The sequence below is a fragment of the Rhinolophus sinicus genome, chromosome 15, assembly GCF_057876585.1.
Source record: "Rhinolophus sinicus isolate RSI-liver-muscle chromosome 15, RSI-T2T, whole genome shotgun sequence".
NCBI lineage: Eukaryota > Metazoa > Chordata > Mammalia > Chiroptera > Rhinolophidae > Rhinolophus > Rhinolophus sinicus.
In genome coordinates, this window is record NC_142515.1 from 9,892,508 (window position 1) to 9,908,825 (window position 16,318).

The 16,318-nt window shown below is 51.9% G+C and overlaps 1 protein-coding gene across 2 annotated transcripts in view; it reads right to left on the reverse strand.

Moving 5' to 3' along the window:
- GRK5 (G protein-coupled receptor kinase 5) overlaps positions 1 to 16,318 on the reverse strand; it is a 194,278-nt gene that overhangs the window by 102,180 nt on the left and 75,780 nt on the right. For both annotated transcript variants that reach the window (XM_019725274.3, XM_074338979.2), the window contains exon 2: positions 3,372 to 3,467. In XM_019725274.3, coding sequence (XP_019580833.1) covers positions 3,372 to 3,467 — 96 coding nt within the window. The remainder of the gene's footprint in view (positions 1 to 3,371; positions 3,468 to 16,318) is intronic.

A 16,318-nucleotide genomic window follows, 5' to 3' on the forward strand; every position in this document is an offset into this window, starting at 1 on the left:
TGTAAACAGGCAGGAAGGCCCAAGCACTGGGGCCTGTGGCCACGGACGGCAGCCCCTCGGCTTACGGTGCCCTTCCTGTTTTGCCCGGCCTTCCCTCACACTGTACTCGCACACAGACTCTTTTCAATGCCCTCTAGGATCTAGGAGAACGGAAGAATTCATTGTCATATGCCCGCACGCACACTCCCAGGGGAGCGGGCCCTGCCAAGAGGCCTGTTTATGGACCTAGAGGGATCCGTGGGGATGGGCCTTGTGTGGTGGGGTCCACAGACAAAGAAAAGCTCAGAGGCAAATCCTATGCTGCTGGGTCTCCCAAACCGGAAGTGAAGAGGGCAGGGCAAACTGGAAGGTGAGGGACATTGCGGGCACTTCTGGGGCAATGTCCAGAAGCCTCAGGGGGAGCAGGGCTGCAGTGAGGGGGTGCTGAGGGTCTGCTGGGGCACGAGCCTCTGCCAGGTATCAGAACTGTGTGTCAGAGGAGAAAAGTGCAAAGAAGGGCGCCCTGGATCTTTGAAGCTGGATCTAGGTTGAGTGCGAAGAAAGGCAGAAAGGGAGGCCTCCATGCTGCTGGTATGAACGGTACAGAAGTTTGACAGTTGTACCAACAGCTGTACCAACAGCTTCCCAGTTCAGCTCAGCTGCCCCTTTCCTAGGCCTCTGGCTACAGAGAATGGGCGGTTTTTGTTGTTGTTGTTGTTTGCAGGGGGGGAGGGTCTTTTTTGTCTGCGCTCATTGGCACTCCCGGGTCATGAGTTTCTCCAGCACCCAGTCTGTGGGAAATCGTGAGGCAAAAAGCAAACCCAGGCACTCACTGGCATGTCTTTGCTCACACGCCAAGCTCCCCAGCCAGTCTGCCTCTTCTTTCCGTCTTTCAGAATCTCCTACATTAGCTCTATATATGATGTCCAAAACTGTCCTTGGTGAGAGGGACAGGGGACAGTGTGTCTACTTCATCGGCTAGAACCACAAGCCCTATAGTTCGTATGTTTTGTATTTTTAAGAAACACACGAATCAAATATAGCAAAGTATTAAGAGTTTTTAAATCCAGATGGTGGCTACATGAACGCACTTTATACTTCTCTCAATACTCCTCCATTTACTTGAAACACAGCTCAGTGTTCACTCACTCACACGTCTTCATTCATTCTTTCCTTCACTCATCCATCAACCACCATCTATTGTGCAACTCCTGTAAGCCAGGTACCAGGAAGACGATGGTGAACTTAAAAGATCCTTTCTGAAGAGCCTTTCATGCTTGAGAGGCAAAAAGACACACAACAATGGCTGAGGAGGGGACAGGACACTCCGAAAGACCCTGGCAAGGAGCTAATTTACTTAGTCTGAGGACGTGGTCTTTACACCTGGCTGTGCCTCACAGGGTATTCCTGGCACCACCCCCTATGGGCACTTTGCCCAAAGACAGAGAAGCCAATGGTTTCCCGAGGGGGTTTTTCAGGCAAGGTCCCTGCCTGGTGATCAAACAGCCACCCACCTCTTGGTACAGCTACCGCTTTGGAGGCCCTTTCCTCCTCCTGCAAGCTCTCGCCTCCAATTCAACACCTCAGAAAGGTCTCTTGGATCAGCCCTTTGGCTCTGAGGCTGAGTGGGAGCCATTCCCTGGGGCTCGTTGAGGAAAAGTGGGGCTCAACCTCCAGGAAAGGCATTCTGGTAGCCAATGAACATGGTGCCCCTGGACTGAAGAGCACAAAGAGAGAGCTTGGATCCCCGGGGGTGCACGGCGACCATGGCCACTGAGGACCCACCCCTTCCCCACCCATACTCTCTTTAAGCCTAAATTATCACTAAGAACAAAACACCCCTGTGAGGTCATGGACAAACCCTGGGGGCTCTCCCTTCCCTCCCCTCTCGGAAGGCCTTTCAAAGTTGTCAGTGGCAACTGCCCGTGTGCCTCCAGGATCAAGAGCAAGCATGGCCACCCAAGCCCCAACATATGAGTGGCCGAGCAGGGTGGGAGCTATCAGGCATTCCAGAACGAAAGCTGGGGTGCTGAGGGGAGTGGGTCCCAGCTCCTGAGGGGGTTCCAGCGAAGCCCTTCACACACATAGGCTCATGTGACTGCATTCACGATCAGCTGGGGCACTGAGCCTCAGCAAGGCTGAGTCGCTGGTCGGGGGACCAGCAAAAAGGCTGGGGTTGGAACCCACATCCGTCTGGACCCAGAGGCCCTAATGCCTTGAGCCAGCCTCAGGCTCACCCCCAAGAATGCCACAATGATTCCAACCTAAGGTTTTAAGGTTGTAAGGTGGGTCTTGAGGACATTTCCCCATTCTTTAGCACCCTACCTTTTACACCTGCTCACATCAGCCTTCGTGGGGTACAGGTGGCTGCCTTTCATTTCATGAACACCGATTAAGCAAACCCTTCCCCATGCTAGACATGAGGGATGCACAGAGAGAACAACTGCCACCTGTTGTCATAGTGGCACCGAAGAATCTGGAGAGTGGGCCTCGGGCCAGCACTTAGCAGGCCTGGGCTGCCATGTAGGTGCCATGCACTTCCCTGGCCTGGGAAACTGCTAGAGGCCAGGCCACGTGGAGAGGCCATTTAGAAAAGTACATGGTCGGGAGCAGTCTCACATTGTAGGGCAGGCACAGGACAAACCAGACCGCCCAAAGGTACAGAGATGCCCCAACAGCAGATGGGTCTGCAGAGGTCTGGGTAACAGGGCCATCCTGTGCTAATATGAAGCCTTCACGCATCGAGCAGGGGACCCCTCCCATGGGCAGAGGAGAAGGGCCAGTGTCCCCTCCCGTATGAAGAGGGGCACCGTCACACCCACCCCTCGTGAGCCCTTGCCAACCCACAGCCGTGTCCTAAGTAGAGCCGGGATGGACCTCCCCAGGTGTGTTTGGCTGTGCCGGCGGCCCCTTACTGAGCACCAACCTCCCCGGCGAGAGGAAAGGCAGCCCAGTGCTCAGCTCACCCTGGGCTCCCAAAGCATGGGGCTGTTTGCAAAGGATGGGATCCACGGGCTCCAGGATGGAAGGTGGGATGCTATGAGCGGGGCCTCAATGCGGGGCCTGGCCCACGTCCACCACCCTCCCACAAGCTGTGTGACTTTGGGCCAGATACGGAACCCCTTTGCGCCTCGGTTTCCCCATCTGAAAGGTGGGGTAAAATAACAGTACCTGCCTCTAAGGGTAATTGAGAGGGAATTCTGCCCGGTACACACCAAATACTCAATAAATATTGGTTTTATCTTTATGTCAACTAGCAAGGATGTCAGCCTGGAGCCTTACCCGGAATCATGGAGTCAACTGATTTGTATTCGACCCACCGTTTGGTGGTTAACAGGCTCCTTGCCCCCTCCCGGCTCCTCCCCGAGCTCCCAGGAGGCAGGATGGCTTACCTATGGTCCTCCGGAGGTCTTCACACTGGCTAATGTGAGGGAACTTCAGGATTTCCTTCCACTTCTTGCTTTTCCCTTTGCGCTTTCCTCCGCCCCCTGCAGAGATAGAGGACAAAGATGTCAGTTGATGTTGGTGCATCATCCAAGGCTCCAGAGCCTGCATCCCATCCTCGAGAGCCTGTCTACCAGCTTCTCCAGCTGGGATACAGCTGGGAAACAGGGGCTCACAACAGTCCCTTTCTCTGCGATCGGCCCTTCCTGTCTGCAGCCTGGCCAACCAGCCCCAGCTTCTTCCTGTCAAGTCTGCAGAGAAGGCGGAGGCCCCCGACTCCGAACGGCAGAACGAATGTGTACTGGGCATGTGCTGGGGCCAGGCACTGGTTGAACATTATCTTGATTAATCCTCAGAATGACTCTTTGAGGAAGCAATCACTGGGCCAACGTCACACATGAAGAAACAGATGTCCGAGGTTGTGTAACTCACCAGCTGAGGGTCTGCCTGACTCCACACTTACTCTCCCCTCAGCCGGAGCCAACCCACACATGCACACTCGGGCACACACTGCAGAGCCCTTCCGCTGGCTTTGCCCTGGGCCAAACCCCTCACATGCACCCTCCTGGAGTCCTCACTCTAACTCTATGAGGCAAAAATCTTACTCTTCCCACATGACAGATAAGGAAACTGAGGCATGGGGTGGGAGAGAAGTAAGACGCCTACGGCTCCACCGCTCACTAATGGCAGAGCCAAGACCCCAGCCTGAGTGGAATCCAGACCCTGGACACTCACCCTCACCCTTTAGACCTCCCTCCTGGGTGCACTGAAAGCAAGCGAAATTCTCAGGGATCAATGAGAAACCGGGTGTCAGACCTCAGAAGTGATACAGCGCCGATAAGAGGAGCAGGAAAGGGGATCTCTCAAGCTGGGGCCCGAGCCTGTGAGCTCCTGGAAAAGATGGCAGCCCAGCCCCGAGGCTGCAGATCTGTTCTGTCTGACCCACACATGGCTTGTTTGCTCGCCTGTTCACTGAACCAGTCGTCAAGATTTAAACATTCGGAGATTTTGCCTACAAATCCATTTCGGACTTCTCCCTATAACCAGGCATCTCACATGGCAAGAATCAGCGGGAGCTGGGCAGCAGCTGTCCCTGTGGACAGGACACGTGGCCTCTATTCAGGCAGCCCGCCTGGCCTCCTGAGGGGCAGAGGTTAGGATATGCACCCCAGAGAAGGCTGCCAAGTCAGCGCTGCCTTCTCAGCCACTAGCTGCCTGCAAGGCCGCAAAGGTCCATTCGAATCATCTCGTCCACATCACCTCCACTCCCACATTCCCACCCTAGTCATTCCCCAACCTGACTGGGATGAAGCAAGCTTTTCGTGTGTGTGGTAAAATACACACAACATAAAATTTACCCTCTGAACCATTTTTAAGTATGTAGACCAGTGGAGGCCAGTACATTCACATTGTTGTGCAACCATCACCTCCATCCATCTCTAGAACGTTTTCATCTTCCCAAACTGGAACTCTGTCCCCATTAAATAATAACTCCCTGTTCTCCCCACCCCCAGACCCTGGCAGCCAGCATTCTACTTTCTGCCTCTGAATTTGACTACTCTAGGTACCGCACATAAGTGAAATTATACAATGCGTATCCTTCTGTGATTGGCTTATTTCATTTCGCATAATGTTTTCAAGATTCATCCATGTTGTAGTAGGTGTCAGCTCTTATTCCATTTTTGAAGCTGAATAAAATTCCGTTGTGTGTATAGACCATATTTTGTTTACGCATTTATCTGTTGATGGACACGTGGATTGTTTCCATCTTTTGGCGATTATAAATGCTGCTGCTGTGGATATAAGTCCCTGCTTTCAATTCTTTTGAGCATATACCTACCGTGTTTTCCCCAAAATAAGACCTAACCGGAAAATAAGCCCTAGCATGATTTTTCAGGATGACATCCCCTGAACATAAACCCTGATGCGTCTTTTGGAGCAAAGATTAATATAAGACCCAGTCTTATTTTCGAGGAAACACGGTAGGAGCGGAATTGCTGGTGTGGGGGAGGAAGAAACTTTCCTCTACCCTTCAAGGTTCTTTTGTGCTCCTTTAATTCTAATAATTAAATCTACATGAGACAGATTAACAAGAGAAAATAACCAAATTTAACTAAATACATACATATGTGGACCCCACATATGTGAAAGGTGCAAAGACAGAAAGTTAAAATGAGGTATATGGCATTCTAAGCTAAGGATGAGGTAAGATGCCTTGAGGTGAGATGCTGCAGAGGGGGCAGGGTCATTGCAGGATAAGAAGACAGATGTTCAGTAATCAAAAGTTTGCCTGTCCTATGAAAAGTTATGACCTTTTTAAAAAGGTCATAAAAAGTTGTTTCTGGTGTTAATTCTTATTATGGGCAAAGCCCCTAATTTAAATTCTTTAAGGTAAAAGTTTCTCATGAACCTGAAGGGTCTCCATTGCCTTTAGCTCAAAATAAGGACATACCACAGAGGCATATTTTGGGGTGACTCATTCTGAACCCCTACACTGGATCACATGGTAATTCTATGTTTACGTTTTTTGAAGAACTAATATAGTACTCTTGACAATAGACCCCCAGGCTGTACCCCATCTGTCTGCACCTCAACTCTCTGTGATTAGAACCCAGAAATATAGCTTCTTAAAAGGCTCCTCAGGTGATTCTCAGGTAGCCAGTCTACAGAAACCAGGAGTCTATTTTATACACACATGTGTGAGTGTGTGTGCGCATGTGTTTGTACAGTTTTTATAAATTAATTTATCCATTAATTTAAGAAAAGCAACACAGATTCACTCATTCATTCGACTAATATGTGTTGAGCATCTACTAAACACTGAGCACTGCGGGGCTGGGGACGAGGTGATGGGCAAGATGGAGGGGTGTCCCCCTCTTGGGACTTCCCCTTCTTGGGGCACCCCATCTATCAAGAAAGACAGCCGTCAAAGGCTTTATTTCAGTGGTTCTCAGCCACTCTCAGGAGGATGTCCCCCTAAAAGGCCACAGGGACACTGAATGGCCTCCCTGCTCACACCTGGTCTCCAGTTCCTCTAAAAAGCCTGTGAAATAAACCGAGTTCCTCCCCAACTCAAGAGGTTTGGGGCAAGGCTTCATGCCTTAACAACAAACCAAACCTGCCTCCAAGCGGTCACCACTTTCAGACAAGTATGTGGCTCTCGAGTGTGCCACTGAATTATTAAGTTGCATATTTGATGGCTGAAGTGTTGATGCTGTTTATTATTTCAGTCGGACTCGATTGTTTCTCAGCATCCTGAGGTGGCCATGCCCACCATGCTTCTGCAGAAATTCCTCCTGCATCTTAGCCCTGTGGTCCCTGTTTGGGAGGTCACGGCCGGGGTCTGAAGTGAGGGCAGTCCTGTGGGGACTGCACTCTTCTTCACTGGCAGAGTCCATGCTAACTCTGGGGTGCTTAGTATAGGGTTGTGTTGCAGCATCCAGGCCCCCAAGTCCTTGGGACCTTGCAGCCCAGCTCACTGCCCAGCTGCCAGAACCCTAAATCTAAAGTCCCAAGGAGCAAGTCTGATTGGCCAACTCATCTTTTCTCTCCAGGCCACACATCGTGGACCAGCCTAGACTCTGAAACAATCGAATCAGTTCTGGCCCTTGTGGCTGGGGAGAGCAGGGATGAGACGGTGGGGCTGAGTGAGCCACAGGCACCTTCAGACCAGAAGTCCCTAGATGGTGCCAGGATAACCAGAGGCAGCATGAGTGAGACCACAGAAACAGCCACCCTCCCTTCAAAACAGCTTAGGGCGCTGCTGGTTCGTTTAAGGCACAAGGCCATGGGTGGAGGGCCGCACAGGCTGCAGCCGCCCAGGATTCCCAGCAGGGCCCATTTTCTCCCGTCATCTCACGGAATAGCCTGGGGATCGCAAGGGGCCACAAGGCTTGGAATGGTCAGCATTATGGTAACATGAGGGAGCAAATTTGTTAGAAATCCAAATTCTGTGGCTACGCAGGTCTTTTTTTTTTTTTTTTCCAAGTGTGTTTTTCCAGGACACATCAGCTCCAAGTCAAGTAGTTGTTCCAATCTAGTTGTGGAGGGCGCAGCTCACAGTGGCCCATGTGGGGATTGAACCAGCAACCTTTTTGTTAAGAGCACCGCGCTCTAACCAACTGAGCTAACCGGCCGCCCCTACGCAGGTCTTTAGAACACACATTGTGGAGGTGGGGAAGAACCATGAAACTGCTCTCGGCACATTTTGATCAAGGTCTGGGAGGTTCTCGAGTATCCTAGAGACTGTACGTGGGAAGGATCTCTCTGTGTTCCCAGCCACAAGACGCCGATGAGTCACCCACTCTCAGCCGGTCAAATGGAAGGTAATGTTACAATTTTGCCTGTGACGTCTGTGGAGCTAAAGAATCTGTTCAATTCCTTTCTGCCCAGGTGAGCTTTTAAGACTCAGTTTCCACAGTGCTGCCAGCAGGGTTGGTTTTCCAGAAAATAACACCGTGGGGAGGCTGTGGGTGTGCTCAGAGGCCTTGGGCACAGCGGAGGCGGCTAGTTTTTCTGATGAGGGAAGGTACCCCTGTGTCTGCTGATTCCACCCATGCCCTCCCCACCACTGCTATTTCATCTGAACCACCTGGGCTCTGCCACCTTTTCCACCACCAGGGTGACACCCCCAGCTGAAGCTGATGAGGAGGGTATGTGGCATCTCTCTGGTCCAAAGTCTCTTTTCAGTCAGCCCCAAACAAGGCACGATCCCAATTCGAGGGCCGAATTTGGGGGCTGCGCCACCAAGTGACTCAAGCCTTTTCAAAAGGGACATAACTCCAGCCAGTGGACTTGAGGTGACCTCAGCCTGCAGGGGACTTTGTTCAACCCAAAGCACTTGGCAACCACCATGAAAGGGAGACAGGCCACTTGGGAAGCAGGAGAAAGCACCAATACCACTCTACCCTTAGTTTTCTCATCTGGGACCCGGGCGGTTTGTGCCAGGACAGGGCAACAGAACCTCTTTTTTTCCAAGAGTTTTTTTGTAGATACTGGCAGGCAAGATAAATAATAAGGGAGCCACTTGGGTGGGGAGGGCAGGGGGATGGAGCTTGCAAACTCAGGGCTGGTGGCCTCCTCCTGTGTTTGTGGGCCTCACTTTCTGGAAAAACCCCGCACTTGCAGGGTCTCTGCCTCAAGGCACCGTCCTCTGTGAAGTCCCCTGAATTGAGGTGACTCCTCCTCAATTCCCCCCGAACCCCGGCCCTTGGCTTCTCGGTGACGTCACTGTCCCAAAGTGCTCTACCTGAGGGACACGATCTGGGGGTGCCGGGGGGAGATGACCCCAAATAACTACCCACTGGCTTCATGTTTAGAAGAAAACGTAACAAGAGGGGCCACCAAAGGCACCCCTGGCCCAGAATCTCCTGAGACGGGGCCTGTGCTGTGTCCACTGGGTGGCCCGGTCCCCGGTTCCTCAGAGCGGGAAGCATCGGGCAGCCCTGCTGTCTTCAGGTGTGTGTAGCACCTTCCTAGCTGCACATAGGACCCCAGGGCTGGGCAAGAGAGGGACAACAGCAGGTGTGGGCGGCACAGAGCCTCTTCCTACCCAAGGGTGCATCCCACGGCCTGGTACCACCACCAACTTCACGTGGTAGGCACTGGCCCTCTTACCACTTCAGAGACCCTACTCGGGATGGGCCCAGAATGCTGGAGTAAGCCCCAGGCTCCATTCAAAAGGCTGACCCTGGTGCTGGTACAACCAGGCTGGGGAGAACCTGCCAATCTCAGTGTAGTGAGGAGGCAGAGGAGGCAGGGAGGGACCGAAAGCCTTTCCAGGTCCTGCGAACCCTCCTGGGAGTCGAACTCAGCTGCTAGTCAGAAGCTGCTGTTGTTCAAAGGGACCTCACCAGGAAGGTGGGCAAAAACCATGGTGAGCAGATTGGAGCAGGCATTAGCACAACCCAGGCCTTGAGGCCGCTCCACCCTGTGGGACCGGACGTGGGAAGGCAAAGACACACAGTTAGCCTGACCCCAGAACGTTTTGTGGTGCTGCAGCTGTCGGCTACAAGAACCTGAAACCTCTACTATGTTCTTCAAAGGAAGTACAGCGTTGAAGTGGTGTGTGAGGCCTGGGGGGCGGCACGGGGCATGTGGGGCCTGTGGCCTGCGGGCAGGTCCCAGCACCTCCGGGCCCCCCTCATGGCCACACCGCAGTCGGGTTTCCAGAGCAGAAAAACCTCAGCCACAACCAGAAGGATCCCACACCTCAATTAGGAAAACCCAAACCAACACCAGGCCTGGTAGTTGGTTGCCATGGGGACGGGGAGACATGGCCCCTCCCCAGCACACTGAGCCTGAGAAAAAGGAGGCTTCCGGTGTGGCTTTGAGGGGGAGAGGGGCAGGCCCTCCCAGGAAAGCCTGCTGCCAAGGGCAGCACTAAGACTGGGCCACCTCGACCAACGGCTGTCACCTTCGAGTGAAGGCTGTCCTGTTTACCAGGGGTTCTGATGCCACTGCCTCAAGGCCTCTTCACCACAATATGATAAGTGGGTATCACTGCATGTTATCTGAGCCCTGCCACACACCAGTTGTGTGGCCTTGCTTAGTCATGCAGTGTTCTTTCCTGCAAAGATGACGCTACCCAATTTGTACCACTGTATCAAGGATTAGAGCCAAGTGTGCAAATACCTAGCATAGAGCAGGAGGCTCACAAAATGTGTTCATTTTCATCACCACCATCAACATCACCATCTTCACCACCCACACCATCTCCACCAGCACCACCACCGTCGTCATTATCGCTACCACCCGCACCCCCACCATTACCATCATCGTCACCATCATCAACACTCCTGCCATCATCACCACCATCACCACCACCATTGTCACTACCATCAAAATCACCATCACTACCACCACCATCACGACTTTTGTAGATGAGAGAACTGAGGACACAGCTGGCAAGGGGCCGACAGCAGGTCTCAAGCCCAGGTCTTCTGACTCCAAGTTCAGCTCTCTCTCCACCCTACCTCCACTCTCCCCAACACACACACACACATGCATACACACACACACACGCATACACACACGCGCACGCACACACGCACGCACACACACACGCACGACTTCCCCATCAGCGTGGTGTCTGTCCCTACGTTTGCCAGCGAGTGTCACGGGGAAGTCATGCAGGAGGCGACATGATTTGGCCCCCGTTGCCCCTCTGACCTCACCTGCTACTACTCCTTCCTTTGCTCACGCCACTCTAGCCGTACTCTCCTCCTCATGTCCCCCAAACTCCAGTCACCTTCCCACCTGAGGACCTTTTCTTTAGCTTAGGAGTTGGCAACTTTTTCTGTAAAGGCCCAGGTGAAGTCTCAGGGTCACAGACAATATGTAAACAAATGAACGTGGCTATATTCTCATAAAACTTTATTACAAAAATAGGCAGTGGGCTGTTGGCCCCACGGATTTGGCCCGTGGTGCAGGGAGTTGGGGGTCACAGTTTGCCCAAGTTTATCTGTTCGCTGTTCCCTCTGCCTGGAACCCTCTTCTTTCTCCCTGGAGGAACACATCTTCAGAGGTAACACCTCTGCCTCCTTCAGGCTTTTGCATAAATACCACTTTCTCCATGAAGTGACCCTGGCCAGATTTTTTCACCTAATGAACAATTTATTGAAGTAAAATTCATATAACATGAAATTAACTGCTTAAAGTGAAGAATTCAGTGGCATCTAGTACATTCGCAATGTGCTACCACCACCTCCATCTGGTTCCAAAACATTTCCATCCCTCGAAAGTAACACATGCTGACCACCATTTGTAATGCTACAACCTGCCTCCACCCGCTGCCCCACCTCTCCTGATCCCTCTGCCTTTCTCTGACTTTTCGTTTTTAATTTCTATCGAACCTCTCCCCTTGTAACATTCTATGTGGCTTATGGATGCTGTTTATCATTCATTGCCTGTCTCTGCCCCTCCTTCCATGAGAAGGTAGGCTTTAGGAGGGCAGGGCACTTTGTTTTCTTCCCTGCTGTCTGCCAGGCACCCAGAACAATGCTCGGTACATAGTAAATGCTCAATAAATCGTTGATGAATAGACAGATAAACAGAGGTAGGACCCAGAAGGGAAGAGGTGGTTTCCAAATGGACTTTGTAACAAAAAACCACATCACATATCACAGCCTTTTCTGTGCCTCTGTTTTCCTTCCTGAAAATGGGAACACAGCCACCTTCCCTGGGAAGAGTAGAGTACACACTGCCTTCCCCTCCCTGGGGTACATCTCCTCCCCTCTCACTGTGTCAGTTATCCCGACCTTGGACCAAGAGCCCCTTCTCCTGGGATAGCATGGAAAGAGCAAGGGCTCTCATCAGACAGGCAGGGTTGGACTCCTGCTTCGTCTGGCCACGAGCTGAGTGACCACAGGCTACCTCCCCAACGTCTCTGAGCCACAGTTATCTAACTGCTGTAATAGCCGAATGCCCTTTGTAACGGTCATACAGGGTGCACTTGAAGCTCTAGGGCTGTGCCAGGCTCCAGGTGGATCTAACACACTTCTAAGCCTCTCACTTCCCATCCCGGCTCCCCAAGCCTCCCCTCCCTGTGGCTTCCCCCGTCTCCTCTATTCCCCCGTGTCTCTTTAGGAGTTTAGAGAACATTTCCTTCTTGAGAAAGCAGACCCCCGTTCTCCTCTTGCAAACACTAATGACCTTCTTTAAAATGTCCTTTCCAAGGAAAATCATTTTTTCAAATATATTTTTGGACTTACTACACTTTGCCCACACCGGTTTTCACAGTTGAGAAAGTTTGGCCACAAAAATTAACTTTTCACTGCAAAAGTAATCCCCTTCTCTCACCAAAGCCCAAATTTGGTCACTTTTTGTCTCCGCTTATGTTTTCTCTGGGTTAAATAAGAAGAGAACGTGGGGAGGGGTGAAAGGGAGGTGAGCCGACCCCTGAGAAAAGCCACTGGCTGTTGTAAGTTGGCCCCGGAGCACAACTGTGGCTATTTTGTTGGGGAAATAAACAGGACTATTTGCTCATGAAAAAATGCCCCAATTTTTCATAGGCTATTTGTAAAAATATTTGCATTTCCCTGTGAGTAATAATTACTTCTGCTGTCCCCAGAATTTTTGCATCACCTACTTAAAAGAGGCTGAACAGACTCTTTAGAAATCCTTCCCAGTCAAGTCTCCCCAGCGACCTGGTATGTTCTAGTGGAGATAGGAATGTGGGCACAGAACTGGGAGGTCTGAGGTGGAGATGGGTCAGGAAGAGCCAGGCCCTCGCCGGAGTGCTGCAGCTCCATTATCTGTGAGTCTCATGACACCACAGCAAAGTGGATCTATTTTGCAGATGAGGAAGCAAGCCCAGAGAGGCCAAGTATCTGGCCCAGGGTCACACAGTGACTAAGCTGGGATTCGAACCTCAGAATACCAGGTTTCTAACTCCTGGTCCATGAGACTGACATGAAGTTAGCTCAAGGAACAGATGAGAACTGGGCCCTGACAAAGTTCCCCCAAAGTCTGAGGCCATGGAAGCATAAAACAAGCACAGCACAGAGGTATGACACCGATTGAGAGAAAATTTCCAGCACCGAGGAGCAGTCTTCCAAACTGGGGTCCAGAGAGAGTTCTGATTCCCACCTTCCTTCACCCAAAAATGCTCCTCCCCTCTCAGTATATGGCACCACCATCCACCCAGCCACTGAGGCCAAACACCTAAGTGTCATCCTGATTCCATCCTCCCCAGGGCCTCTGTGGTAAACAGCCTGCAAGATGCCCCGATGATTCTGGCCTCCTGGTAGTCACAGCCTGTGCAGTCACCTCCCACAGTGAACCCGTGGAACCAACGGGATGTGCAGAAATGACAGTGACTCCAAAGCTAGGTCATGGCAGTCATGGTGCCTTTTGCCCCGCTGCCTCTTGGATCACTCGCTCTGAAGGAACCCGGCTGCCATGCTGTGAGGACCCTCGAGCAGCCCTGTGGTGAGGCCACGGGGGAGGAGCTGAGGCCTCCTGCCAACAGCCGGCACTGACTTGCCAGCCATGCGAGGGAGCCAGCTTGGAAGTGAATCCTCCAGCCCATCGGGCCTTCAGGTGACGGCGGCTCCAACCAACATCTTGACAGCAACCTCATGAGAGACCCTGAGCCAGAATCACCCAGCTAAGCCACTCCCAAATTCCTGACCCACAAAACCCATGCGAAGATAAATCTTAATTGTTCTTTGCGGCTAAGTTTTGAGTAAGTGGTTACACAGCAAAGCTAATTAACACAGTCTTCCACCTGCAACCATCCATCAGGTCCTATGGATTGTATTTCCAAATGACATATCGACTCTGTTGTATCCCTTCCCCTCCATGCCCACCGTCCTGGTTCAGGCACCATCACATCTCACAGGACGACCACAGCAGCCTCCTCTCGGGCCTCCCTGCCTCCAGCTGGTTCTTGGGCAACTCACTATCCACTACAGCCTGTGACGTTCTACACAAGCAAACTGGTTCTAGTCCCTCCAACGGCTCCCAGGGCCCTTGGGGTAAAACCTGAACTCTCGGCCCTGCAGGCTGCAGCCCACCGGCCGCCCTGCTGGTTCACCCCACACCAGGGGCACTGGGCTGCCTTTTGTTCCTCAAACACGTGAGTTCTCCCCATTCTGAGCCTGTTTCTTCTGCCTGAAACACTCTTCCCACAATGCTGCCTTTGGTCTCCAGCTGGGAGTCGTCCTCAGAGAGGCCCTGGCTGACTAGCCTAAGGAGATTCCCCATCACCACACCTTGTTTCCTCCCTGTGTGGCTGAAACTATTTTATTCACTTACCCTTTAAGCTTGTGTACTGTCATCCTACCCCTCTCCAGCCCTTAGAATGTTACTTCTTGAAAGCCAGCACCACGTACCCGGGCCTGGCACCAGGCAGGTATGTGATCAAATGTGGTTGAATGAATGAATGAATCCCCTGTCTTAACGTGACCCCACAAAAATCGCCTATCATCTAAGAGCTTGGAATTTCCACCGTGGAATTCATTAACTAACTTCCTGTGTGACCCTGGGAGTCCTTTCTCCTCTCTGGGCCTCAGCTTTCCCAGATAAGGAGCTGGACTAATAAACTCTCAGGTCCCATGGATCCCATGAGCAGTTAAGCCAATGCTGGGGAAGGTAAAAGAACCCCGTTTTCTGTGCTCCTGGACGGGACCAGAGGGCCTCACCTTGGGTTCTATAGAGCTAGCAAGTACTTTGTCCTTAAAGATCAGCTCAAACGAGCATCGCCATGGAAAGAACTGCTTTCTGCCAGGCTACTTAAACTCCGGACCCAGTGAAACTCCTGGCTTACTTCTACCACGAGCATGGCTCTGGCACCTGCGGACGAACCAAGACACCTGTGTACCCTGCAAAGCCCTGGGGGGCAGCCTACCACCTGCTGCCTCAGACCTTGGCCCTGGCTGTGCTTGTTCAGCTCACACGGAGGTGCTGGGCATATGTGCAGCCCTCACTAGGTTGTCACTCATTGGGGACCAAGCACAGTGACTGCAGAGGTAGAGTGTCCAGCTGGGGACTCACAGAGGCAGGGTCTATGCTGGGGTCCCAGCCCCGCCCCACCTCCTGTGCCCTTTCCCCTCTGTACTTCCCCCTCCTCATGTCCATCACACAGCATAGTAAACAGGGGCAAGGCAGGTGGGCTGACAAAATCTTCCTCTAAAATGCTTCTTGAATTGCAAAATGGCCAAGGAGGGCTCTATTTGACAGATTAGATTCCTACTCCTAGGAATTCAGAATCAAATCTGAATGCAGCAATACATGAGCGCTGACGGCAAGGAAATGAGTGAGTCGAACACAGTAGTATTAGCTTCCTATTGCTGCTGTAACAAATTACCACACACTTAATGGCTTAAAAATAACATGAACTACTATCTTAACATCCTGGAAGTCAGAGATGTCTGAAATCAGATTCACTGGGCTAGATAATCGGTGTGTTGGCAGGGCTGGTTCCCTCTGGAGGCTCAAGGGGAGACTCTGTTCCCTTGCCTTTTCCAGCTTCTTGAGGCGCCAGCATTCTTTGGCTCATGATTCCTTCCCTCCATCTTCAAAGCCAGCAGTCACTGGATGAGTCTTTCTCAAGCTGCATCAATCACTCTGACCTCCTTTTCTGTAGTCAAATCTCCTTCTGCCTTCCTCTTATAAGGACCCCTTGTGATTACGTTGGGCCCAGCTATAATCCAGGATCACCTCCCTGTCTCAAGAGCCTTAACTGAATGATTAGGTTGGTGCAAAAGTCATTGCAGTTTAAAAGATAAAGAATTGCAAAAACCGCAATGACTTTTGCACCAACCTAATCTATCTGAAAAGTCCCTCTACCTTGTAGGTAACATATTCCCAAGTTGTAGGGATTTGGATGTTAATGCCCTTTGGCGGGGAGGCATTATTCAGCCTCCCACACACATTCTAGGGTCAGACTGCCTGGGTTCAATTCCCAGCTGTGTCATTTACTAGCTGTGTGACTCTGGGAAAGTCACTCAACCTCTCTGTGTTTTAACTGACTCCTTTGAAACCTCATGGACATAGGAGTAAAGCATTTAGCACATTGAAGAAAGCTCAGTGAAAGGGGACTGTAATTATCCCCTCCCCCATTAGACTCAGAATTAACACAAGTCCGAGCTGGGTAGGACCTTGGTGATCACCCAGCCCTGCCCCTTACTGAACAGCTGGGGACACAGAGGCCCAGAGAGGAGAGTGAGTCACACAGGCCACACAGTATTTTCTCATGCAATCCCCAGTAGTCACCAACCACCACCAGGCACAGACCAGCCCAAAGGAGGGTCCAGTGGGGCAGAGGCCACAGCCCCCCAGCATCCTGCACCCAGTAGATGATGGAGGACACTGCAGCCAGTCACACAGAGCGGGAGGGAAGAGCTCCCCAGCTAAGCATCCGCAGGAAGCAGCTGCAGGTGCAGCCACCACC